The sequence below is a fragment of the Grampus griseus genome, assembly GCF_964374135.1.
Source record: "Grampus griseus genome assembly, chromosome: 1".
Taxonomy (NCBI): Eukaryota; Metazoa; Chordata; class Mammalia; order Artiodactyla; family Delphinidae; genus Grampus; species Grampus griseus.
The window spans coordinates 153,285,701-153,313,310 of record NC_139017.1 but is presented as its reverse complement, the minus strand read 5'-3'; the positions used below and the strand labels follow the sequence as shown (position 1 = coordinate 153,313,310).

At 44.0% G+C, this 27,610-nt stretch overlaps 1 protein-coding gene across 4 annotated transcripts; it reads right to left on the bottom strand.

The window, feature by feature from the left end:
* Positions 1–3,244: 3,244 nt before the first annotated feature.
* MEAF6 (MYST/Esa1 associated factor 6) lies at positions 3,245–27,371 on the bottom strand. 4 transcript variants are annotated; one of them, XM_082651855.1, is made up of 9 exons: positions 27,272–27,371; positions 25,957–26,072; positions 22,449–22,536; positions 22,225–22,270; positions 9,901–10,093; positions 6,101–6,130; positions 5,938–5,995; positions 5,277–5,310; positions 3,245–4,790 (listed from the first exon to the last, which is right to left on the bottom strand). In XM_082651855.1, the coding sequence occupies exons 1-7, from the start codon at positions 27,359–27,361 to the stop codon at positions 5,983–5,985; spliced, it is 576 nt and encodes a 191-aa protein (XP_082507981.1). In that variant the 5' UTR covers positions 27,362–27,371; the 3' UTR covers positions 3,245–4,790; positions 5,277–5,310; positions 5,938–5,982. The 4 variants fall into 4 exon arrangements, with proteins under 4 accessions (XP_082507981.1, XP_082507982.1, XP_082507980.1 ...); XM_082651856.1 differs by lacking the exon at positions 6,101–6,130; XM_082651854.1 differs by lacking the exons at positions 5,938–5,995; positions 6,101–6,130.
* Between the last annotated feature and the right edge of the window lie 239 nt (positions 27,372–27,610).

Here is a 27,610-nt window from a genome sequence, read left to right as displayed (position 1 = left end):
CGTGTGTAATGCACCACAACACTGTCTGAAACAGCAAAAGATGGGAAATAACATTAACACTATCAGTAGAGGACTGGGTTAGATAGATTTTGGTAACAAATGTAATGGGAGTATCAGGTAGCCAACAGAAACGAGGCCACTGCATTTATAGAACATTTTCTAAGCTATATTACTAGCTGAAAAAAGTATGCTCCCATTTCGGTAATAGACACACATACGTGTGCATGCTGCTCATGAATGTACAAGGTTCTTCTGGAAGGACACACAGGAAACTGTCTCCGGGAAGGACAACTGGGAGCAGAGGGGCAGGTGGACTGACTTTTCATTGACCGCACTTCAGTACCACTTGAATATATGCCACTTGCATGTATTACTTACTCAGATTAGTTTTTTTTTTTTTTTTTTTGCGGTACGCGGGCCTCTCACTGCTGTGGCCTCTCCCGTTGCAGAGCACAGGCTCCAGATGCGCAGGCTCAGCGGCCATGGCTCACAGGCCCAGCCGCTCTGCAGCATGTGGGATCTTCCCGGACCGGGACACGAACCCGTGTCCCCTGCATCGGCAGGCGGACTCTCAACCACTGCGCCACCAGGGAAGCCCCAGATTAGATATTTTAAAGCACCCTTGGGTAGAGAAATAAGTTATGGGGATGCAGATGGGGATCTGAGGAGGGCTGTATTGGCCAGGGGTCTCTAATGTTTATTCTTTTCTTTTTGGCACCACACCGATTATGGCATCTTCGTTCCCCAACCAGGGATCAATCCCTGGCCCACAGCAGTGCAAGTGCGGAGTCCTAAGCACGAGACCGCCAGGGAATTCCCAGCTAATGTTTATTCTTGTACACGAACGGTGAAAAGTTGGTGCACACCTGCCCCCAACATGTGTGTGTTGTTAAACCATAATAACTGCCATTTTGGAAGATCAAAATGGTTGACTGCTTGTGGTTCAACCTAATATTTATTTACAAATTATCTTACATGTACTAATGAATGAATATTTCTGCATATTATATAACACAAAGTGAGGAACTAAGTAAGGCTGAGCCAGAAAGTAAATATAAACCGAAGGCCTGCCGTGTTCTTCCCAGCCCCCAACCCCTCCCCTTGGAGACCAGCAGCCTTTGAAGTGGGGATGAGAATCAACTCCGCCACAGCCCATCTCAGTGAGGAAAACTGTTTCAAATCATGAAGCTTACCACTTATAAAATTCAGGCCTGATAATGTTAATTTGGATTAACACAGGAATGAGAACCTCAGCCCCTTCTTCTTCTTATCTCTGCACCTTCCAGGCACATCGCCCTCGCAGGGACTCAGTACGGCCCCAGCCTGGGAGAAGTAAATGTGTGCAGAGCACAGTCCTGCTGCCCCAGTGCAGCAGCGCCAGTCGGGCTTCCGATGTGAGTTGGTTTTTTTTTTGCGGTACACGGGCCTCTCACTGTTGTGGCCTCTCCCGTTGCAGAGCACAGGCTCCGGACGCGCAGGCTCAACGGCCATGGCTCACGGGCCCAGCCGCTCCGCGGCATGTGGGATCTTCCCGGACCAGGGCACGAACCCGCGTCCCCTGCATCGGCAGGCGGACTCCCAACCACTACGCCACCAGGGGAGCCCCCGATGTGAGTTTTTTAAGTGTAATGATGCCTCAGTAATTTGGAGTAAGGCCAAGGGGCAGAGGAGTCAGAATAAAAGCAAAAACAAAGTCACACAGTGTTTCAAAACAGCATACTTATTGCTCTCAAGCTTAGGCCATTTAATTCTTGTTTCAGTTCCCTTACTTAGCACACAGGTCAAGAAGCCAAGAACACTCTCTTTAGAATACATACTTACAGGGTACTTACATGACCCCGGACCCAAAGGCTCAATCTTGGAGTCGGAAATAATGCTAACGCCTGCTCCCTCCTCTTTCACAGCAAGGGATTTCCTTCTAAGCAAAGAGAATAAACTCCATCGTAGGGTAAACGTTTAACCTAATTATGGATCAATTTCCTACAGCACTCCGAAGGCCCCCAAGATGGGGACAGCAGCTTCAACAGGCAGGCTCTCAACCCTCACTAGCCCTGTCCAAATTCACAACACCTCCCTCCGTCTCTCCCCTGAGCCCCAAATGGCTTCTCACCTCCTGCTTTGGGGGTTGTTCCCATTCTCTGTGTTCAACTTTTAGGGTCTGATGGTGTTTAGAGCACTTTGAGCTATTTCCTCATCTCCTGGAAGAGGGTCCTTGAGACTCCCTAGGAAGCTCTATACAGGCACCATCCTCCCAGGACAAGACATACAGTGCCTGGATTTTTTTTTAATATCTTGTAACTACCAAAAGGAGCAAAGGACAACCTATTCCCATCTTAGAGATGAGAAGGTTAAAGACCGGAAGCCAAGTACTATTCCAAACCCAACCAAGCTGGTGAAGGCGGTACCTTCTCAGTGGTCCTGGCAGCCGTTCCAGGGCAGGGGTCACTGGTGGGGGCAGCTAAGATGGGAGGACACAGGCCACCCAGCAGACCACCTCCACCAAGTGTCACAGATAGGAACTGCGAGGGCAACTGCTACCTAAATACACGTGTTCCTCCGCTAGGATGGTTGTTCCTCCGCTAGGATGGTTGTTCCTCCGCTAGGATGGTTGTTCCTCTAATCAATAACTTGATCAAGGTCATACCTTATCCTCTTTTAAACTCAAGCAAACTTAAGCTTAGCTGATAGCCAAAGTTGCAAATATCACAAGTATGGTAGGCAGGGATCTCCCGGCATTATTTCCTAAACCAGCCCAACACAGGGAACCTAAGTGATCTCTCAAGACTCCTGTATCTCCAGTATGTCTGGCCAACTTACAGGAAAGTTGTGAGGTCTCCTAATCAATGATTAAACTTTACAGAGAAAGTATGTGTAAAGCGAGCCATGTCTCTAACCATGATTACACATACATAGAGGTATTCATACACATAGATATGCTTTTAATAATATATCTTTTTAAGAGTAGTCCTACTCTATCTCTAGCAAAAGTCAAACTGTGAGAGTCAGAAATATCTTCAGGTTTGCTGTGTGCTGTCCTCAGAGTTAAGGAAACCACCGGGATCCCATCCTTCCCTCCCGGGAAAGGAGACTGACGAAAAAGGATACAGAAAGCTTCTGGTTTCCGTTGTCTTTAGTTTTGTTTTGTTTTTAAGGAACAATCTATATAAGAAACGAATTCCTTAAAAAACCCCTCAAGTTCTGCTACCAAAGACATAGGCAAAGACATCTAAATTGCCACAGAGTCAAAAAAAAAAAAAAAAGTTTATTTGAGAACAAGAGGAAGCTTTTGCACATCTGACAAGGTAGACGTGTTTTGATAATAGACGCCATCCGTATTTCAGCTCTACCAACATTGCCACAAATGGAACATAGTTTTTCTAACAAAGATATGGAGATAAGTATTTATGACTAAACAGAGTCAAAGGAAAGGTGAGGCCCCACAGCTTATCCCTTAGACTGATTCATGACATGGGATTGAAATCGAACAATCCAGTCTCCTAATGCAGTGGTTCTCCACTTGGTTTCCTGTCAGAATGCCAGGGACTCTTTGAACGAATATCCCCAATACTAGGCTGTAGCCGAGTCAGGGTCTTGGGGAGTGCGACCCAGGCACTGGTATTTTTTTAAGCATCCCAGGTGATTCCAATGTGCAGCCGAGGTGGATGGCCGCTGCTCCAGAGGCAGGTAACAACCATCAACAGACTCCTCAGCCCATCCACCCTGAAAGGAAGGGGCGTTTGCTGGGCATCGCGGCCTCTCGGTGATCCTGTCATTCACTTTGCTCAAGGACTCCAGGCGTTATCAGCTTTGGGTACAGTTTAGAGCCTTTCCATTTGCCTTAGTCATTTTTAGAGCAATATTTAATCAGGCAAATACCATCAAAGAGAGAGAAAAGATGGAGAAAGAAATTTCCGTAAGGCATGATACGAATAAGTACGTGAAAAAACAATCTCAAGTTTAAAGGTGAAGGATGAGAAGTCAAAGCCTGTGAAATTTTATTTATACAAAAGAATAAAAATACCTATTTTAAAAGGACTCATTTAAACTCATGTGTTTCAGTTTTTCCTGTTCCTTGAACATGAAACTGCTTCCAACTCAAAAAGATTTAAGATAGGTAATTATTAAATAAACACTCTTTACCTTCCCTCTGCAAAGAAACGAAAAGCCAAGTCCCCATTTTATTTATGGTAAACCAAATTACTTTCAGTTAAGAATACTGGCAACTGCACGAAAGAGATGATCAGATACGTCAGCAGGAAGGTATGAGCTGGATAATGGCATTACAAAAAGTCCCCAAAGCAAATAAGATGGTAAAAACAATCATAGAAAAACGATAAAACACAAACAAAATAAGAAAACGCCAGATATTTACAGCCTCCCTCTGAAATGTGACTTGTTCTACGTTCAGCATAAAACAAACCTAGAGGACATTTCTCGATGCGCATCACAGATGAAGCTGGTGCCAGCCAGTTTGACGGGGGAGACATTGGTTCCAAGAACGGAGAAATGCACAGTTAGCAACTTGCTGGGATTAAAACAATGTCTTGGGTCGTCCTGCAATTGTTACTGAAAATGACACAGAATAAATGCTCCAATATGGTCTTACAGAAATGACTTGCTTGTCACCACATTTCAGAACAAACTACTCAGAGTCACAGGCACCAGGTCTGGGAAAGCAGAGATGGATGGCCACGCAGCCAGGTGAGGGGTGTTTATCTTTGTGAGGTCGGAGGAGGGAAGCAGGGCTCTATAGCCTGGACGCTTCTGCACTAATGAGTCTTCTAATAATCCTGAAGAGAGAAAAACAGAAGTCCCAACTTATTCTCAGCAGAACATTGACAAATTCTCACCAACAACCCTGCTAGGCTATTGCTCTTAGCCAAAGATTCTATTTCAAATATGACAGACAATATTTCACCTCGAAAATGGCTTGTCTTCTGAGTCCACAGAGGGACAGAAACATCAATTCTGCCTTATTAGACCTGAGAACTCACCAGTTAGAGGCATGGGGGTGGTGAGGAGGGGTAGTATTAACAGTTCATTATTTAATCAAAGGGAATTTTTCTTCAGGAAAAAATGTGTGAGCCTTTCTCTCTCCAAAATATAAAGAGAGTACACAAACCTAAAGGTCAAAGTGCATCCAGATGGATACCCCAGACTGTAAAACAAGAACTGTGACCCCAGATTAGGAACACTCAAGCTCTGAAGACAAATACGTTTTTCTAACCGTCTACAAAAATCACCAGCCTCTCTGAAATGGTCTGGCTGATACTTACAGCTCGTGGTTTTTTGTTTAACTTCAGATCAATCCTGTGATAGGAAAGATAAAAGATATTTGCATTTTAATTTACAGAAAACGGGTCCAAGAATCAGCTACTGCATAGGGCACAAGCTATAACAAAGACTATTTGGTTAAGTAAAATCCACATTCTTCATTAGACTATGTCATATTTAGTTGTTTACCCAGATATTATTAAGCAAGTATTTATTAAAAACATGAGCAGATACTCTTGCCACAAGGTAAACTTAGATGACTCAAAAAGAAATACACGATAGCAGTTATAAAAGTCGTACAATTTTTAAAAATTATTCCAAAATTACACGTTAAAGAGCTTGGGTTAAGAGGGCATGCTCTACGTTAATGTGTTAGCTCTGCAACTATGCTGCTGATAATCACTGAGACACTGAGTGATTAAGAACAGGAAAGAGACTAGGAGTTTGTATTCCTGGACATGAAACACAAAAGAAATTCAACAAATTTCCATTTTTAAATCTTTCCAGAGCAAAAGGTCTTAAACTATCAATCTCCTTATGAAGCAAAGCCAGGATATCAATTTAAATATTAATCAAAGTAAAGGTTATCTATTTTTAAAGAAATTAAAACGCATAAAAGTGAAGTTTACTTAATTTTGCTTAAGTTATTAAATAAAATGTTACCTCCATCACGTTTTTCTGTTTTTAAAAAAAACTTCCCAGCCTAACCTAATATACATACCTACAATTAAACAGATAAACTATGGGTTAGAAAGGTCTCAAAAAGGCATATTTGTCTCTACACACTAAACAACACAGCACAAATACTAATTCAAATCAAACTTACTCAAAGTCATAATCAAACATGCCAGACGGGCTGAGGGGCAGCATTTGAAAGGAAGAAAGCAATAGAAATTAATATCCTAATTGAATAAATTAGTTGATTAGCCACCCTAGCAAGATTTGTAGAAACAAAATCACTTTTAAGAATCTTAAGCCACAAAGTTTCAGACATCAAAGCACCAAAGATTCTGTGGTTGGGAGATTCCCTTCCCTCAATGGATTTCATATCAGAAGAACAGACTATAAAAAGAAAAGTTATTTCATTAGAAAACTAGACACCCGCAGGCCTTCTATTAACTACCAGATTCAGAGTTAGAACTTTTAAAATATTTAATTATAATGAAAAATAAACTGGGCATTTAGAAGAAATAGAGAACAAAGGGTTTAGTCACATAATGAAAAGTGCTTTGAAGGCCGTACCAACAACTCAGCGTAATACACTTTCACTAAAATGAAAGATAAAAATATCATACAGTTTTGAAAATAAAAAACATTTTGCAATTTCTAACTCGGGTTTTATATTTAAGCATGTCCAAACATGGTACTCCTTTTCTCTGCATTCATGCTAGAAGCCAGGGGTTGAATCAGAGTCTAATTCCAAAACCCACACAGCCATATTACTCTGCCCCTGAACCGGTGAGAGCAGTTGACGGTTTACGTCAGGGCTACAATTAGGGAACGCCGAAGTCTGCAGTGCATCTATTGAAACAAAGGGAAGTTGACATCCACAAGCACCCAAGCCGTAAGGGTCCAGATGGGAGAGCAGCCTAGAGGAGAAGGCCGTTTCGGGCCATCACTGCTGACAGACCATGGGCTGGGCAGACCTCCAAAGCAAATGTTAACCAGGGGCACGACACCAGTTCCTTGGCTGGCTCCAGAGCCTTTCAGACTGTAGACAGGAGGTAAAACAATACGCAAAACGGCTGTATTTCCTCCTAGCCAGTGTTTGCAAGAGTGAAGCTGGAAGAAAGCTTAACTTCAATAACCTTTATGCAACAGTTTCACTTCGGACATTTGGGAAAACTATACAGTAAGTGTACAAACCAGGAACTGTCAGAAATTTAACTTTCAGCCTAACTGAACTTTGTTCAGAAAGTAAAGAAGTAGACTGTACCTACTTCATGAAAACGTCACAAACTACCTAGAATGCTAGAGCTCGGTACAGTATCAAAAACCTGTAAGAGCAGCTATAAGGTTATACCGAGTTCAACTTTTTTCTTTAAAGACACTGGGACTTATCGTTCAGAGATCACGTAAAAGATAAGACTTTAGAATCTTGTGATCATTTATGAATGCTAAAAATTATTTGATAGATTTTTATATTCCTAAAGAGAACAAATTCAAAGTTCTTCCCTTTTTGCTAGGGTACTTATTTATTTCCCCTTCGCTTTACTCATCACTAAACAGTGTCTTACACATGGTGGGTATTCAGACTTTTGTTGAAATAATTTACTGTTGACTTTTATCTGACAATATGGGGTGTGGTACATTGAAGGAGAAACGACACTGTACTGGGAGCAAAGTTACAAACATGTGTAGACAAAGTGCTCCCCTGCCCCCATCCCCCAATCAGTCAGACCCACTAAGACATTAGTCAGGGGCCAGGGGTTTGGGCCAGACACAATTCCTGACTAAAGATGGCAGGAATCTGAGAAGGTGTGCTCATAAACCTATTTTCTCCAGAAAGAAGGCAAATCAGCTCCAGTATCCTCCCTCAGGGCAGGTGAGGCCCTAAGGCCAACGGAGAAACCCAGCAGGATACTGAACCTGGGGAACACAAAAGGATCCTGCTTTCCAAACAGAAAGCCCCATTGTGAAGGCAATAACTAACATCAAATATCTTTTTAAATCCTAGTATTTTTCTGGAAGGAGTTAGTTCCTAGGGCCAGGAGAGGAAACGGTAGGAAATGCTGTTACTATGGAAATCTACCAGTAATCTGCAAGAAGAAAATTAAGTTCAATGTCTAATTCCCTTTTATCAGCTGATCGTATCATTAAGGAAAATAAGGTATTACCTGAAATAAACAATAGCTATCAATAGAGTCTAGTGTACCAGGAATGGAGAAAGTGTCCCAGAAACTTTCAAGGAATTTACCCCTCCTCTACTCTGAAACAGGAAAATAATTATCCCATTTAAAATGACACTGGTGTAAACTTAATGAAAGCAACACAGAGCATGACCCTTTTATCTTGACAATTTAAAAAAATATTTTTAAGAGTATGGATCTCTGCTGTTTATGATAAACTAGCGTCAGTCCTGTCACAGCGATTAAATAAGCTGTAGCCTTACCAAAAAAAAAAAAAAAAAAGAGAGCGATGCAATTTTTGCTCTCTCTTACTGCACCTATGAGATTGGCGTGGTGATTTCTGGTGTGCAGAAAAATGTTAGGCTGCAGTCCTTAGTCACTATCTGGAGGATATACTATTTCTGGGTCTAAAAACCACCACCACCATTGACAAGAAAAACTCTTAAAAGAATTAAAGAATCAGTTGAAGCCAAGGAGGCTTAAACCCGTTAGAGTTCACTCTGTATTATCCCTGTATGCCACATCTGGCAAAGGTAACAACTGTAATATCCTGGGTGCCTGAGGGAATGTTCTGTGGGACAACCCAGCCCAGAAGCAAACTGACTGGCACAGGGAAGCCCACCCATTCCTTGCACGCCCCTTTCATCTCCTCAGCATGCAGGCTCCTAAGAGGAGTAGGACAAAAGCCAACCTGGTGGGTATCTGGTTTTCAAACCTCCCAGAAGAAGGTTTGAAGCCATCCCTTCCTCTAGAAACTACTGCATTACCCTCTCTGAGTTCAGCTGTATAATTTCCAATTATCTGAGCTAACAGGCCCCGGCATCATCATATAAACCCCAAGCAAAGTGAATGCTAAAATCCTCTCTGGGTGGCACCTGACCTCTCTGCCCACTGATGTGATTCCTATCTCATTAGGCACTGCAAAAAAACACGGTGAACAAACATTATCTAGGAAGGTGCTCTCGTATCTTATAGCCCTTATACTGTTCCTCTGATACTGAAATCAGCATTTTACAAAGATATATAAAAATAGAGAAATCATAAGCAATCAAAAAACTTGTATTTAAAAAGCATAAAGGGGGCTTCCCTGGTGGCACAGTGGTTGGGAATCCATCTGCCGATGCAGGGGACACGGGTTCGTGCCCTGGTCTGGGAAGATCCCACATGCCACGGAGCGGCTGGGCCCGTGAGCCATGGCCGCTGAGCCTGCGCGTCCGGAGCCTGTGCTCCGCAGCGGGAGAGGCCGCAGCAGTGAGAGGCCCGCGTACCGAAAAATAAAAATAAAAAATAAAAAGCATAAAGGCACTATCAGATCAGTTCTGTCCATCCTCCAGGGAATAAGAACAGGCAGGATCAAGGTTAGGAGCAGAAGACTTATATCCCACTTTTCAGCTTCCCAACACATGCTAGTGGCATTTTCCAAACACTAGTACACAGATTCCATTTCTATTTCCCTTTTTCTCTTCTGAAAGGATTTCAAATTCACTGTATTAAACAAAAGTTTTATGGAATCAAATTCTGCTACACTAGAAACACTGAGAAGGATGTCTTCCTTCACAGTTCCTCTAACGCCCACTAATTCCTCCCTTAGAGAAAAATCAGCCTGTTTCACTTGGACCAAATGAATTTCTTCCCATCAGCAACAGAAAGACCACACCAATCCTGAAGAATGTTTATTCTATTAAAGTCCCTTCACAGCAATGGTCACGGAAGCTCTAAGTGGGTGGGGATAGGGTGGGGGCCTAGGGGGTGGGGAAAGGTGGTCCCTACCACTGACCTGTGCCGGTTTTTATTCTTTCGTTTTTTATGGCTGCTATGATGACTCCCTGAGGAAGTAGAAGAAGCAGCCTTCTGAGGTTTCACTCCCTGCACAGATCCATCCAGATCCTCAGGATCCTCCTGGCTGGGCTCATTTTCCTGATTGTGGAAGTCTGGAGAAGTATCACTTTCCGTCCCACTTCCTGGCTCCCCTGGAGGGAATAAACACAAGTCCCCCAAAGCATCATCAGTACTCCTCAGGCAGTTTGTCCATCAGTCAGGAAAGATTTTCTGAGCACTAACACATAGAAAAAGACTTGTTTCCTACCCTCAAGGACCATATGTTCTAGCTGACAGGAAGATACATACAAAGTTACCAGAGTTCCTGAGAAACTTGTAATCTGAGACAATGTAACCAGAGGCAACAGACCTAAGGACGGCTGGGAGATTAGACCATACAATCAAGATAACCTCGCTAAAGGTTATTTAAACAAGAATATGCTAATGAGATTAATAATTACACAAGAAGTATTATCAAAAACATTACATAGGTCTTCGGGAGGTGAGAGATGACCTTGGGAAAACATCCTACAGCTGGCCCTGGTTCCTCCCCAGACCACATGGGAATCCTGACCTTCCATCAAGAAAAAGGGCCCAGGAGGAGAAGAGCCCCATTACCTAAGTTACTCTGAGAAGCCTTAAGAACATTATTTTAAAAGTGGTAATAATACCCTTCAGCTGACAGATATTCCCAATTTTATTTATTTTTAACATCTTTATTGGAGTATAATTGCTTTACAATAGTGTGTTAGTTTCTGCTGTGTAACAAAGTGAATCAGCTATACATATACATGTATCCCCATATCTCCTCCCTCTTGCGTCTCCCTCCCACCCTCCCTATCCCATCCTTCTAGGCGGTCACAAAGCACCGAGCTGATCTCCACGTGCTACGCAGCTATATCCCACTAGCTATCTATTTTACATTTGGTAGTGTGTATATGTCCATGCCACTCTCTCACTTCATCCCAGCTTACCGTTCCCCCTCCCCATGTCCTCAAGTCCATTCTGTACGTCTGCATCTTTAATCCTGTCCTGCCCCTAGGTTCTTCAGAACGACTTTTTTTTTTTTAGATTCCATATATATGTGTTAGCATACGGTATTTGTTTTTCTCTTTCTGAGTCACTTCACTCTGTATGACAGATTCTAGGTCCATCCACCTCACTACAGATAACTCAGTTTCGTTTCTCTTTATGGCTAAGATAACTGGATAACTGGATATCCACATGCAAAAGAATGAAATTGGAACCCTATCTCATACCATATACAAAAATTAACTCAAAATGGATCAGAGACCTAAATGTAGGAGCTATAAAACTCTTAGAATCTATTGGATTAGGCAATGGTTTCTTAGATAAGACCACAAGAGCAAGCATGACAAAAGAAAAAATATGTAAAGTGAACTATATCATGTATGTAAAACTCTTGAACTGCAAATATCACCCAAAAAGTAAAACAACCCACAGGGGTGAGGTGAGGGCAAAATGGGCAAAGGGGGTCAGTTATATGGTGACAGATGGAAACTAAACTTTCGGTGGTGAGAACACTGTAGTATATACAGAAGTCAAAGTATAATGTTGTACATATCAAACTTATAAGTTATAAACCAATGCTAACTAGAAAAAAGAAAGAAAAAAAAATCACAACCCACAGAATGGGAGAAAATATTTGCACATCATATATCTGATAAAGACTTGTATCCAGAATACATAAAGAACTCTTAGAACTCAATAATAAAAAGAGAAAAAAAAAATTTAAAAGATCAGCAATGGATTTGAATAGACATTTCTCAAAAGAAGATATACAAATGGCCAATAAGCACAGGAAAAGATGCACAACATCATTAGCCATTAGGGAAATGCAAATCAAAACTACAATGAGATAGCACTGCCTACCCACTGGGGTAACTATAATGGAAAGACAAACAGTAACAAGTGTTGGTGAAGATGTGGAGAAACTAGAACCTTCAAACACTGCTGATGGGAATATAAATTGTACAGCTAACTTGGAAGACGCTTTGGCAGTTCCGCAAAAGATTAAACATTGAGTTAACAAATCACCAGCAATTCCACTCCTGAGTATATATCCAAGAGAAATGATAACACGTTCACACAAAACTGGTCATAAATGTTCACGGAAGTATTATTCACAGCAGCAAAATGTCCATCAACTGATGAATGCATAAATAAAATGTGGTATAACCATGCAATGGAATATAGGCACAGCTCGGAGACACCGTGGATTTGGTTCTAGACCACTACAATAAAGCGAGTATCAAAATAATGTGAGTTACACAAATTTTTTGGTTTCCCAGTGCATATAAAAGTTATGTTTACACTATACTGAGTCTATTAAGTGTGCAACAGCATTATGTCTAAAAACATGTACATACCTTAATTTAAAAATATATTATTGCTAAAAAATGCTAACCATCATCTGACAGCACAGGGTTGCCACAAACATTCAATCTGTAAAAAATGCAGTACCTGCAAAGTGCCATAAAACAAAGTATGCCTGTATTATTCAGCATTAAAAAGAAATGCAGTACTAATACATGCTCTGTTTGGGAGTTTTTAAGTGTGATCATAGTGTAAAGGGCCTATCATTTATATAACTACCATATGATCCAGTAACCCCACTTATGGGTATTTATCCAAAAGAACTGAAATCAGGATCTTGAAGAGATATCTGCACTCCTATGTTCATTGCAGCATTATTCAATAGCCCAAATGTGGAAACAACTTAAGTGTCTGTCAATAGATGAACGGATAAAGAAACTGTGGTAGGGCTTCCCTGGTGGCACAGTGGTTAAGAATCTGCCTACCAATGCAGGGGACATGGGTTCGAGCTCTGGTCTGGGAAGATCCCACATGCCACGGAGCAACTAAGCCCGTGTGCCACAGCTGCTGAGCCTGCAAGCCACAACTACTGAGCCCGAGTGCCACAACTACTGAGGCCCATGTGCCTAGAGCCCGTGCTCGCAACAAAGAAGCCACTGCAATGAGAAGCCAACGCACGGCAACAAAGAGTAGCCCCTGTTCGCCGCAACTAAAAGAAAGCCCATGCGCAACAAGGACCCAACACAGCCAAAAATAAAATAAATTAATTAATTTATTTTAAAAAAAGAAAATGTGGTATATACATAACAATGGAATATATTATTCAGCCTTAAAAAGAAGGAAATCCTGTCGTATGCCACAACAATGGATGAACCTGGAGGACGTTATGCTACGTGAAATAAGCCAGTCACAGAAAAACAAATACTGCGTGATTCCACTTCTATGAGGTATCTAAAACAGTCAAACTCACAGAAGCAGAAAGTAGAATGGTGGTTGCCAATGGCTGGGGGGGGGAGGGGGGAGTTGCTGTTTGATGAGTATAAAGTTTCAGTCATGCAAGACAATTAAGTCCTAGAGATCTGCAGTGCAACTCTGTACAGTTAAGACTATTGTACTGTGCACTTAAAAATCTGTAGCGCTGGACTCCCCTGGTGGTGCAGTGGTTAAGAATCCACCTGCCAATGCAGGGGACACCGGTTCGAGCCCTGGTCTGGGAAGATCCCACATGCCGTGGAGCAACCAAGCTCGTGTGCCACAACTACTGAGCCCGCACGCTGCAACTACTGAAGCCTGCGTGCCTAGAGCCCATGTTCCGCAACAAGAGAAGCCACCGCAATGAGAAGCCCACGCACTACAATGAAGAGCAGCCCCCGCTCGCCGCAACTAGAGGAAGCCTGCACACAGCAACGAAGATCCAACGCAGCCAAAAATAAATTAAAAAGTGAAAAAAAAATCTGTAGGTCTTATATTTAGTGTTCTTGCCACAATTTAAAAACTATCATTTGGCAATACATACTGAAAGGGACTTCCCTGGTGGCACAGTGGTTGAGAATCCGCCTGCCAATACAGGGGACATGGGTTCGATCCCTGGTCCGGGAAGATCCCACATGCTGCGGAACAACTGAGCCCACGCGCCACAACTACTGAGTCTGTGCACTAGAGCCCACGAGCCGCAACTACTGAGCCCGTGTGCTGCAACTACTGAGGCCCGCGCGCCTAGAGCCCATGCTCTGCAACAAGAGAAGCCCGCGCACCACAACGAAGAGTAGCCCCTGCTCGCCGCGACTAGAGAAAGCCTGCATGCAGCAACAAAGACCCAACGCAGCCAAAAATAAATTAAAAAAATTTTTTAAAAAACCCCAACATACTAGAATATGTATACAAGAAACGGGGGTAGATTTCTGAGATTTTTCAACATAATACAGGGGGTGGAGGTGAGGGCAGGTAGGGTGTGGATAGGACAGGACTGGCCACAGTGTGATGGTTTGGGGGCAGTGTGATGGGTACACAGGGATTCATTGTTTTGTCTGTATTTGCGTAGATTAAAAATTCACTCTAATGAAAGAGTTTAAACGTAATCTTTTTCCCCCTTATTTTACCCCAATGTATCTGTAACAGGCCCTCCCAAGGTATGCTTTTAAGAATAGGAATGGCAAGGCTCTTTTTGGAAAGTCCAGGGTGTTTTCCAACACCAACAACCAATTCCCTGATTGCCCAGACACCAACACTTGAATTTAATTCTGACACTAACTACTGGAGTCAGGGCAGAACCCACAATTTAAGGGCTCAGTCCCACAAGAGTGCCCCCTCCTTCAGACACCAGTCACCAGTCCTGGGCCTCCCAGATAGCCAACAGACCAGTCATAAACCAGGGGTACCACAACCCCCTCCTCAGGGTCAATAATCTGCTAGGATCAGGAACATGCTTTATTACAAAGGACACAACTCAGAAACAGGCACATGGAAGAGGCACACAGGGCAAGGTATGGGGAGGAGCGTGGAGCTCCCTTGCCTTCTCTGGGCTGGGAACCTTCCCAGCACTGCACCATGTTCACCAACAGAAACTCCATCATTTAGGGGTTTTTATGGAAGTTTCATTACGCAGGCATGACTAATTAAGTCACTAGCCATTGGTGATGAGCTCAATCTCCAGTCCCCTTCCTCTCCCTGGAGGTTTCAGGGTTAAGGCTGAAAGTTCCACACTTCTAGTCAAGGACTGGTCTTTTGGGTGAGCAGCCCCCATCTGATGCTGTCTGTGGGCGAGGGAGGGGCAGTGAACATAGCCACCAGTCATCTCATTAGCATACAAAAGACGACTCTTTTGCATGCTAGCCATTCTTTTTCTTTAAAATTTATTTATGTATTTATTTATTTATTTTTGGTTGTGTTGCGTCTTCATTGCCGTGCACGGGCTTTCTCTAGTTGCAGCGAGTGGGGTCTACTCTTCATTGCGGTGCGCGGGCTTCTCATTGCGGTGGCTTCTCCTGTTGCAGAGCACAGGCTCTAGGCAAGTAGGCTTCAGTAGTTGTGACACGTGGGCTCAGTAGTTGTGGCTCGCAGGCTCTACAGCGCGGGCTCAGTAGCTGTGGCGCATAGGCTTAGTTGCTCCACGGCATGTGGGATCTTCCTGGACCAGGGCTCGAACCCGTGTCCTCTGCATTGGCAGGCGGATTCTTAACCACTATGCCACCAGGGAAGCCCCATGCTAGTCATTCTTAATATTCTGGAGAGTCCAAGAGTTTTAGGAGCTGTGTGCCAGGAAAGGGGACAAAGACCAAATATACATTTCCCTTCATACTACAGAAAGTACTGGGCTGTATTTATGAAAATCATTCTTTGACACAGTAGTGCCACTTCTGGGATACTGTCATACAGAAATTAAAACTCCAGTGCAAAAAAGCATATGGGTACAAGGATGTTTACTGTGACACTGTTCATAGTGGGGGAAAAGGGAGATGATGGGAATATTCATCAACAGAGGAGGAACAACCAGACTAGGGGGTATTTTCTGGCTTTTAAAAAGAATGCGGGACTTCATGCGGCGCAGTGGTTAAGAATCCACCTGCCAATGCAGGGGACGTGGGTTCGAGCCCTGGTCTGGGAAGACCCCACATGCCGCGAAGCAACTAAGCCCGTGAGTCACAACTACTGAGCCTGCGCCCTACAGTCCGCAAGCCACAACTACTGAGCCCGCATGCCTAGAGCCCGTGCTCCGCAACAAGAGAAGCCACCGCAGTGAGAAGCCTGCACACTGCGACCAAGAGTAGCCCCCGCTCACCGAAACTAGAGAAAGCCTGCGCGCCACAATGAAGAGTCTGCGTGCCGCAACAAAAAAGATTCTGCATGCCGCAATAAAGATCTCACGTGTGGCAACTAAGACCCGACGCAGCCAAATAAAGAAAGAAAGAAATAGGGTTTCCCTGGTGGCGCAGTGGTTAAGAATCCGCCTACCAATGCGGGGGACACGGGTTCGAGCCCTGGTCCGGGAGGATCCCACATGCTGCAGAGCAACTAAGCCCGTGCACCACAACTACTGAGCCCATGTGCCACAACTACTGAGGCCCGCGTGCCTAGAGCCTGTGCTCCTCAACAAGAGAAGCCACTGCAATGAGCAGCCCGCGCACCACAACCAAGAGTAGCCCCCGCTCGCCGCAACTAGAGAAAGCCCACGCGCAGCAACAAAGACCCAACGCAGCCAAAAATAAAAATAAATAAATTTATAAAAAATAAATAAATAAGACTGCAAGATGCTAACAACAGCTGACACAGACAGTCCTTACCCTAAGCCAGGCACCGCTGTACACACTTCAGATATATTAATACATACAACCCTCACAAGGGTTAAAAAGTTAAAAAAGAAATCTAACGAATAAAAAGATGAGTCTAAGATACAGAAGTATGGTCAGGACAGCCTTCCTCTGCCGTACTTAATCCTATTTATTCAGATAAAAAATGTCATCTCTGAAAATGCTAATGGTGGAGGCACGGGTCGGGGAAGGAGCAGGCCAACAGGGCATGTAGCCACAAAAGCTTTGCATCACAGACAGGACTGCAGAAGGGACACAGGACTCACTGAGGAGGGGCTGGGCACAGGGGAGAGAAGGGTTAACTAAAAAGGTGGGAAACAAGTAAGGAAGGCAAGTTAGATACGGCAAATTTTCTCTATGTTGCAATAGCAGACCATTCTCATACACTGAGGAGCAAAACCAACTATTTACTCATTTGGGGCCAGCTGCTATGGGAGTTCTGAGTAAATGGATGGATGAATTGGTCATATTCTATAAAGTGGGTACACGTGTACACACGCACACATGCAAAACACAAACAAAGCAGCCGAAGTCAAATCAAAGGCCTATGAATAGAGTCCAGGCAGTAGCCGACGTCCCAAAGGGCTGACATGGATACTAAGTATTATGGGAGTCAGAGAAGAAAGAGCGGATTATTCAGGAAAAGCTTCACTGAAGGGGCAGAATTTAAACTGGACCTTGAAAAATGAGAGCCAAAATAAGTACAAAAAATAGCACATGCAAAACAGTGCAGAGGTGAGAAAACACAAGGTATTTGGGACAAATAAATCAAACAACACCTTTTAAACAGAGAGCTTGAGAAATGACAGGTGAAATGGAATGACAGGTTGAGCGGAGTCATAACTGTCCGACTAGGGGATCTAACAGGGGGGACAATACGAGGGGATGTTAAGAAAACTGACTTGTTGCTTAATCTTTCTGAGCCTGTTTCCCCGTCTGTAATATAGGAATCCTTTCTCTCACGTCTTGAGTATCTCTTATGGACGAGATACTGGGCTAGATGCTTGGGGCTACAGCCACGTTCCCTATCCTCAAGAAGTAGCTTTAGGGATTAAATGAGATAATGTAGAGTAAAGTGTTTGCTTAGTGTCCGGAACACAGTGAGTGTTCAAATCTCAACATCTTTGAGATCTACAAACACGTAAGTCAAATTCCAAGCAATCAGTCAGGGTTATTTGCAGTAAAACAGCTGCTAGCAGGACATAACAAGATGAAGGCATCCAGAGTTTCGGAACAGGGAAGTAACACCAAACAACTAACGTGTATTGAGTTCTCTGTGCAAACACGTGCTTTAAGATTAGGCTAGAAGCGGTTTATAAGAGGGACTGGAGCTGGGGAGACTAGATTCAACACTGTTAATGTACAAAGTGAGAGCACAAAGTAATAATCATTTCCTTCCTCGGCTCACGGAAGCAGAGGAGAAGTGATAGCAAGAGGACTAGGTTACAACATATCAAGGTACAGCAGCAAGTCAGTCAATCGATTGTTGCTGCCACCATGAAAAGACACACGAGTTTGCCTCTCACTGACATAAAACTGAGCAACTCATTCTTAGCGCAAATCACGTCAAATTTTAAGTTAAATACATCTACAAATGAGATGCTCTACTTAAAGGACCAGCTACTGAATAGTGCCGCAGCAGTGACTCCTGATCAGCACGAAACGTTTAAAGGCAGAAAGGAAGACACCCAGGACAACGCTCATGCAGCTGTTCACCTACCTGCGCGATGACGTAGATGCTGGAGGGGTCTGCTTTGACGAAAGCTTCAGAGAAGCCCAGTAAAACAAACAGGTGAGACTGCTGATCCTTTACAGGAGCCATGGGTTTGCGCCCTGGCCTGGGAAAATCTGCCTGCTTTGTTTTTCTTTCACTTTATTCTTTTTAGAAAAATATACAATGCCTCACTAATTAGCATAAAATTCCCCTTTGGGACCATGCCAATCCATTCTCATTCTAGTGTAGGTACCTAAGAAGCCAAAGGAAGCAAAAGTAGTGCATTTTTTGAGGAAAATTTCAGAACAGTTCAAAAATAAATGCCAAAAGTGCAAAACTCCAGACTCCTTGAGATCTGAGAATATACAAGTACAAAATCTAAGAGAAAGGGTCGTTTTCTTCATTGCCACCAAAGATCAAAAACACAGGAGTCATTCCACAAGATCTGTTATACAAAACGTTCTGAGACAACGGAAAGACTCTGTACAAAGGAAAAAAGAGTGAAAGGCAAAGCAGACCATTCCTCATTCCTCTCTTGGAATTAAAGTTTGGATCTTTTGGGGACCCTCAAGCCTTGAACTTGGTCCAAGCAGTCCTAGCAGAAGCAAACATAGGTCTTCTCTGGAAGACAGCACCTTCATCCCAGCCGTCAAACTATTCTACAAATACTTTTAACTACAGTGAACAGAAGTACACAGTCAAAGATAACCAACAAGCACACAGGGAAATTAATTTCATGAGCGATACAACAGCAGAAACAACAAACAGAAAGAGGTTCTTAAAGACTTCAGAAACTGAAATTAAATACAGACTACAGAAAACCTATGCTTACTATACTTAAAGAAGTAGGGACTTCACGGATGGCACGGTGGTTGAGAATCTGCCTGCCAATGCTGGGGACATGGGTTTGAGCCCCGGTCTGGGAAGATCCCACATGCCGCAGGGCAACTAAGTCCATGCGCCATAACTACTGAGCCTGTGCTCTAGAGCCTGAGAGCCCCAACTACTGAGCCCATGTGCCAAATACTGAAGCTACGCACCTAGAGCCCAAGCTGTGCAACAAGAGAAGCCACTGCAATGAGAAGCCCGCGCACCACAACTAAGAGTAGCCCCCGCTCGCCGCAACTAGAGAAAGCCCGCACGCAGCAACTAAGACCCAACGACAAAGACCCAATGCAGCCAAAAATAAATTAAAAAATTTATTTATATTTTAAAAAGTAAAAGGCAAGTTTGAAAACAACTGCAAAGAAAGGTACTAAAAAACCACATAGCAGGGGCTTCCCTGGTGGTGCAGTGGTTGGGAATCCACCTGCCAATGCAGGGGACACGGGTTCGAGCCCTGGTCCAGGAGGATTCCACATGCCGTGGAGCAGCTAGGCCCATGAGCCACGGCTGCTGGGCCTGTGCTCTGGAGCCCGCAAGCGACAACTACTAAGCCCACGTGCCACAACTGCTGGGGCCCTCGCGCCTAGAGCCCATGCTCCACAACGAAGAGTGGCCCCCACTCACCACAGCTGGAGAAAGCCCACGCACAGCAACGAGGACCCAACGCAGCCAAAAATAAATTAATTAATTAAATATATATATATATATATATAAAAATCACATAGCAGATTTTTTAAGTAGTTAAGTAGAATTTCTGGAAATTAAAAATGTAGTAATAGGACTTCTCTGTTGGTTCAGTGGTTAAGACTCCACACTTCTAATGCAGCGGGTGTGGGCTGATCCCCAGTTAGGGAACTAAGATCCCACATGCCATGCAGCATGGCCAAAAAAAATTTTTTTTAAGTATAATAAAAGATTTAAAAATCAAGGGAAGGTTTAACAGTAAATCAGACTCAACTGAAAAGAGAATTAGTGAATGGGTAGGCCAGAAAAAAAATTACCCATAATGCAGCACAGAGACAAAAAAGAAGATATAGAAAAGATAATAAAAGACATAAAGGATGAAATGAGAGAGAAGGTTTAACTTACATTTAACCAGAGTACCAGGAGAAGAGAGAGAGCATGGAGCAAACACAGTATCTGAAGAGGTAACAGCTGGGAATTTTCCAGAACTGATAAAAAATACCAAACCATAGTTTCATGAAGTCCAATGAAACCCAAGCTACATAAATTAAAAGAATGAAATCCAATAAAATAAATTTAAAATGAGATAAGTAAAGCAAAGAGGAACAGAAGAAGAAAGTAAGCCGGATGTAGTACTAAGATTCATTCCCCAAACACATGCTGTAAGTTCCTGTTTGCTTTCTAGAGAGGAACCCCAAATTTGGCTTTAAGCATTTTAGCACCCATACAAAGAGGGAAACAGTGAATTACCAGGTTTTCAGTAAAAACCAACTAGTCGTTCAGGGAAAACAACTATTCCTAAAGGAGATAATAATTAGTAATGATCATAAACGTTTGCAACGTCCTAACAGAGTGACACATTTTACAGGACCAAAATGCTACTGAGTGCAACAAAGCGCAACTTTATAGGGAAGACCAAGGAATACCAGTATGATATATTCCAGAAATGGGGCTCAATCCAGGGGGAAGATCTTAGCGGAACGGATGGCCTCCACATGCTCCAGAAAATCTTCAATACATCAGTATTTGTCTCAAGTCAAGCTGCTGAGCAGCAGTGGCTTTTTGAGTCTTCCTGACCAGTACCTAGGCGCACCCCTTCTGTGTGGGTAATTACATACAGAGCCATATACTAAACTATCCGCTAAGCCTGGGGCAGGATAATAGGCTCTTGTGAAAACTGAGCAGTCAGACATCATTCCATCGCAGCTCACAGGAGTGAGGTCCAGAATGTTCTTAATCAGTCTTGTTACTCCACAAAGCAGATGACATGGCTCTACATTCTAGAAGTGGTATTAATGGAGAAGAAATAAGATTTAACTGACAGTCATAATGAAAGAAAAAATCAAAAGGACTTGGTCGAACTGATTAGGCTGGCAGAAAGGAGTCAAAGCTGCCTACAAAGTGTTGAAGGACGGAGAACAGAAGTACTCTGAAACGAAACAACTAGGCAGACACATTTTGAAGGAAAGAGAACAGCTCAGTTTTAGACAAAATGTTTGAGTCTGACCATCTGAGTGGAAATGTCTAGAAGACATTTTCTAGAATTTTCTAGAAATGCATGACTAAAGCTCAGGAAAGGAGTTAGGGATAGGGCTAAAGATTCAGAAATCTGTACATGGAGATAATAATTGAAGTCACTGAGTAGTTCTAATCCCCATACTACCAAAATCCCTTCTCCTCAAACCACTGCCCTGGTAATACAAACAAGACAACTTGATCCCACAACAAGATATGCCATGTGAAAACACCCAGCCCCAATACAAAAAGCAGGGTGTGTTTCAGAGTGACCCGACCCACAGGGAGAGCATCCAATACAGCTACATAGCGTCTGATACAGCAAGATAAACCTGCAGTTCTAAGTCCCATCACTAGAAATTAGAAAGAAGTTAGACTGTATGGCTTACATACAGAGAATGATACAATTTCTCTACAAGTAAATACTACCTGCTCTCCATTTTAAATTTAAGAACACACAGGTACATTCTGTTCATAGGATCAGAATTTCCTAAGAATTATTAAATGGGGTACATGAGGATTTATTAGATATGTCTGAAATTTTCCATGATAAAAGGGTTTTTTTAACTTTAAAAAAGACTCAACAGGAGTGAAGACATATCTCTGTGTCTTTGAACAGGTGAAGTCAACCTTCATGTGACTGAAAAGGCAGGAAGGACACGGTATTTTCTTCCCCCAAAGAAAGACATGATTAAGGATACCCAAAAGGGTTCCTAACTTCTAGAAAGAAGAGGCAAGAACAAGAGATGCAGTCTTCAGATACACCGTTGGATAGGAATTAAATATAGGGGCGATGGTAGCTTAAAAATAAACTGATGAAAAAGTAAAAAGATAAACTTACTCTTTTCAATGAGCTGGTCCTGAACTCCTGCCAATGCACTTACTGCCTAAAAGAAAAAACCACCAGTTACTATAAAAATTACCACAGATCTCAGGAGAGCACTCACAGACAGAAAGGAAAGAGACAACCAACTCACAGATGGACAGGAAAGAGAAAACTCACAGAAACTTAACGGAGGTCTTCCTTAACAATGGGCCACAGAAAGATCCCCCCGCCTCACTTACAGCTGCTGAAGTAACTGAGGATTTACTGAAGAGCCGCTCTGCTTCCTTAAACTTCCGGTTCCTTCTATCGTTTTTGCTATTGGAGTTTCTAAAACACACACAAGAAACTCATTATAAGCACCAAGCTATGTCTGTGGCTCAAGCTGAGGACACACCAGGACAAATGTAAGGAACTCTTTGTTTTTTAAATTACCAAGTTCCATACAGAAATGCCTCCACACCACTTGGATTGACCAAAATGACCTTCATGCTGAATGCCTATGCAGACAGCAATGTTTTCCAATGGATGGTATGTGGTCCACTGTGACACATGAGATTACTTTAGCTTTAGGTTCACAATCATTTTCATTTAATATGTATTTATTTTAATGCCTATTAATAAAAACATCTAGCACAGACTAGTGCTATGAAGTAACTCTGTTAAATAATCTTAGTTTAAAAAACTTAAAGGGCTTCCCTGGTGGCACAGTGGATAAGAATCTGCCTGCTGATGCAGGGGACACAGGTTCGATCCCTGGTCCGGGAAGATCCCACATGCCACGGAGCAATTGAGCCGGTCCACCACAACTACTGAGCCTGCGCTCTAGAGCCTGTGAGCCACAACTACTGAAGCCCGCGTGCCACAACTACTGAAGGCTGCGTGCCTAGAGCCCGTGCTCTGCAACAAGAGAAGCCACTGCAATGAGAGGCCGTGCACCGCAACAAAGAGTAGCCCCCGCTCACCGCAACTAGAGAAAGCCCGCGTGCAGCAACGAAGACCCAACACAGCCAAAAATAACTAACTAACTAACTAACTAAAAAACTTAAAGAACCAGAGTTCCTTAGTGAAATGACTGATACCAGGTCTGAGACAAGAAAAGGACAAGGATGGGACCTCCTTGGTGGTGTAGCTGTTAAGAATCCACCTGCCAATGCAGGGGACACGGGTTCGAGCCCTGGTCCGGGAAGATCCCACATGCCGCAGGGCAACTAAGCCCGTGCGCCACAACTACTAAGCCTGCTCTCTAGAGCCCACGAGCCACAACTCCTGAGCCCACACGCCACAACTACCGAAACCCAAGCACCTAGAGCCCTTGCTCTGCAAGGAGACGTGCCTCCGCAATGAGAAGCCCGCGCACCACAACAAAGAGTAGCTCCCGCTCGCAGTGACTAGAGAAAAGCCCGTGCGCAGCAACGAAGACCCAACACAGTCAAAAATAAATAAATAAAATAAATAAAGTTACTAAAAGATTAAAAAAAAAAAAAAAGGACAAAGGAATCAGCCTGAGGAGGCTCCCTCTGGCCACGTTTGGGACAAACTAAGCATCAAAAAGGATAATGATGGGTGTGTTAGCATTGTGAAAAGTCAGTGAGCTAAACACATGATCTGTGCACTTCTTTGCATAGATCTCAATAAATTTATACTAAAAAATAAACCTTTACAAAGTGACAGTACTAGATCCCAATACGCTGTTTTTTTTTTTAAATCCATGCATCTACAGTGATTCTAAAGAGAGAGAAAGAGAGAATGAAAGGGAAAGAAGATAAAAAGGGAAGACTCTTCTTTCAGAATGCCAGTAATAAATGTAAAAGGAACAGTAAAATTAGAATCATCATTTTGCAACCTCCATTATAATAACTAATTCAGATAATCAACAATGGATACTAAAACCAATGACAAAAATTGGGGTGAGCAGTATAATCACACTGCCTAAAAAGTATAACCTCCAGGGACTTCCCTAGTGGTCCAGTAGTAAAGAATCCACCTTACAACGCAGGGGACGTGGGCTCGATCCCTGGTCAGGGAATTAAGATCCCACATGCCGTGGGGCAACTAAGCCTGCGTGCTAAAACTACTGAGCTTGCACACCTCAACTAGAGAGCCCTTATGCACCCTGGAGCCCACGTGCACCACAACTAGAAAGAGAAAAACCTGCACACCACAACTACAGAGAAGCCGGAGCGCTGCAACTAGAGAGAAGCCCACACGCCGCAACGAAGAGCCCGAGCACCGCAATGAAAGATCCCGCGTGCCACAACTAAGACCCGACACAGCCAAAGATAAATAAAATAAATAAATAAATAATAAATAAATCTTAAAAAATAAAAATAAATAAAATGTATAACCTCCGAAATCACTTGTTAATTACAAAGAGAAGAAAATAACTTTTACAATGGTGAAATCGTATGATCAAACTTAGCAGCACCAGTAATGGGGTAATCTGTCATTATGTGCCTCCTGATAAAACAGAGGTAAACAACAAGAGGTACACAAATCACTAATGCAACATTTTTGCCAAAAATATTTAAAGGATCTCTCACGAAGTCACTATAAGAAAAACCTGGAATTGGGACACTCTACAAGACAATGTCATAAACAACCTTCCCACCAAAAAGGGTGGGAAGCTCCTAAATTAAGAGACTAAAGGAGACACAACAGCCAAATGCAATGCACAAACACTCACTGGTTCAAAACAAGGTAGCAATGCATTTTAGGAACACTTAGGGAAATATGAATAAAGACTGTATATTACATAATGCTATTAATGTAGTGCTCATTTTCCAGGCATGATAATTGTTGGTTACGTAAGAAAGATGTTCTTATTCTTAGGAGGTACCTGCTGACATAATTTGGGGCAAATGTCATGATATCTGCTTTCAACTTTTAAATGGTTTAGCAAAAAATATATATACATATAAGTATGGGAGAAAGGGGAGATATAACTACAAAGGGGTAGCATGAGGGAGATCTTTGTGATGATGGAAAAGTTCTGTATCTTGATTGCAGTGGTGGTTACAGGAATCTACCCACATGAAAAAATGACAGAACTACCTATACACATTATACCAATGTCAATTTCCTGGTTTTGTTATTGTACTATATGGTTACATAAAACCCAACCATTGGGGAAAACTGTACTGTTTTTGCAACTCCCTATGTATCTATAATTATTTCAAATTTAAAAAATTTTTTAAGTGTAGATATAGGTGTATTAATACATATTATAGAAAGGGAAAAAAGAGAGGAAAGCAAATGTGGTAACAAGTTAACAACTGGTAAATGCTAGTGAAGGGTATCAAGAGATCACGAACTATTCTTTCAATTTTTCTCTAGATTTGAAAATTTTCAAAAAATTTAGAAAGTTTTCAAGAATAATATTACTAAATAAACCGTGGTACAGTTGGCACACAGGTATGGCACACCTTGTGAGGGTGTGACTCGTGACTGATTAAAATATAGAAAACACTGATAGCAGTGCTGGTGTGTAAGGTATTATATGCTGTATTTCATTTAAGCCTCACACAACCCTGTGCCACTGGCCAGATTTCCTCTACTATACAGATGTAGGATTTGTCCAGGGTTACCCAGTGAGGCAGTGGCTGAGCCAGAGTTCAAGCTCAAGTGCAGACCTCTGTCCACCCCACTTTACTACCGTCTCCCTGCCAAGTCACTACCAACAACATACATAGCCCTAAACACAAATATTACTAGGGCACCACACAAACACTACAGGCTTCTGACACTCACTTTTGGTTGGTCAGATACCGATCCCAGCCGCGAATAATGTTGCCATACATCTGAGTGTCTTCCAGGTAGCTTCCTTCAAAAGCATAGATCTGTCTCTCCAAGTTTGCCAGTGTTTCCTGAGAGATGAAAAACAAGGATGTGGTTAATGCCTTCTACATGCAAGCATTAAGCCTAACCAAACTGAAATCTTGCTATCAGACTTATAAACTCAAGTTCAACTATACAGAGCCAGGCTTGCGGAAAGAAGGATGACATGCGCAGGGGCAGGCTGTTTCAGACTAAGACAGTCTAGACCCATCTTGTTGGATCCCTTTAAGAATAAAATGGAATAGAAAGAGCCTGTCCCCATTAAAATGTACACCCATGCCAAAGTTTGCACGTACTCAGGGGCTTCGTGGAAACCCAGCTGTCAAGAACCTGGGCGGAGGAAGAACATGAGCAGTCTCTGCTCCCACGCATAAAAGATACTGCTACCCGGAGAGGGAAGGGTGATCAGTCTTCCAGAGCCAACTCGCTCTTCTCCCTGCAGGCTCCGAAACGCCGCCTGCACTGGGCTGCGGTTGCTATGGAAACCTGGAAGGGCAGCTTCAGGTGAGATGGGCCTCCCGATGCCCAAGCCAAAACGCAAGGGGAGGGAGGGCTTAGCCACCAGGGTGCAAGGGGTCCCGGGTGCGTGTCACGATTCCTAATTCCCTAGACTGAGTCCGCTTCCCCTCGCCTGTCACCTTCTAAGATGTTCCCAAATACATCACAACCCTGCCCATCAAAAACCGCATCCAACTAATCTACTCCTAGTCCCCAAAAGGACATGCGCCCCTCCATCTTCCAAAGGCCTGCCCGGATGTGTGGGTCCCCCTCCCACACCTGTTTCCTACCCCACCCCCCAAAGCCCACTGGCAAGCCCGAACCAATCTCCTACAGCCTGCCGACAAGCCCGGTCCCCATCCCTCAAAGATCGTGGACCCGCCCGCCCTCGCCCACCCCGCAGAGCTCATGGACACTCTCCTCTCCAGGGCTCCCGCACAGCAGCCCCCACCCCCTGGCGCCATCCTTCCTCCACGCCCCCACCTGCCTAGTCCCCCTCCCCCTCCCCGGCTCCGCGCCCCGCCCCCGCCCCCGGCTCCCTGCTCCGGATGCGCACGGCCAGGAGGCCGAGGCGCCGGCGGGCCGCGCAATGCGCAGCCGTCCTCAGGCCGCCGGACTTCCAGCCGCCGCGCTGCGCCGGCGGAGTAACGAGCGGCGCGGCGGGGACGGATCCTGAAGGCGGAGGCAGGCACGGGGCCCCAACCCGGGCGCCCCCGGTGCCAGCCCTCACCGCCAGCTCCTGCTTCCGCTTCACGAGCTCCGCCAGCTCCCGCCGGGTGTCCGGGATCTGCGGCGGCGCCGCCTTGTTGTGCATCGCCATGTTGTGCCGAGGCGGGCGGTGGCGGGGCCAGGCTGGGGGCGGTCCTTGCGCGCCGCCGCCCGCCAGGGGGCGCCCGCCGCCACACTGCGCCTGCGCTCGCGGCTTTCGGAGGCTCGCGGTGCCGCGCCGAGCTCCCGCCCGCGGGCTTGCGCGCGCCCTGCCAGGAGGACCTCAGTGTTGGGCTCTGCTCTTCGTCCTGGCCGAGTTTCTGCACCACAAGTTCACCGTGTCCAAAATCAGACCTCTCCG

What these genes read in the sequence shown, in the direction of transcription:
- MEAF6 (XM_082651853.1), bottom strand. Translation starts at nt 27,361, where the DNA reads ATGGCGATGCACAACAAGGCGGCGCCGCCGCAGATCCCGGACACCCGG. An exon ending in CCTCAGTTACTTCAGCAGCT is followed by an intron (nt 22,271 to 22,448) that starts GTAAGTGAGGCG and finishes TTTTTCTTTTAG; the next exon opens with GCAGTAAGTGCATTGGCAGG. An exon ending in GGACCAGCTCATTGAAAAGA is followed by an intron (nt 10,094 to 22,224) that starts GTAAGTTTATCT and finishes TATTCCCTCCAG; the next exon opens with GGGAGCCAGGAAGTGGGACG.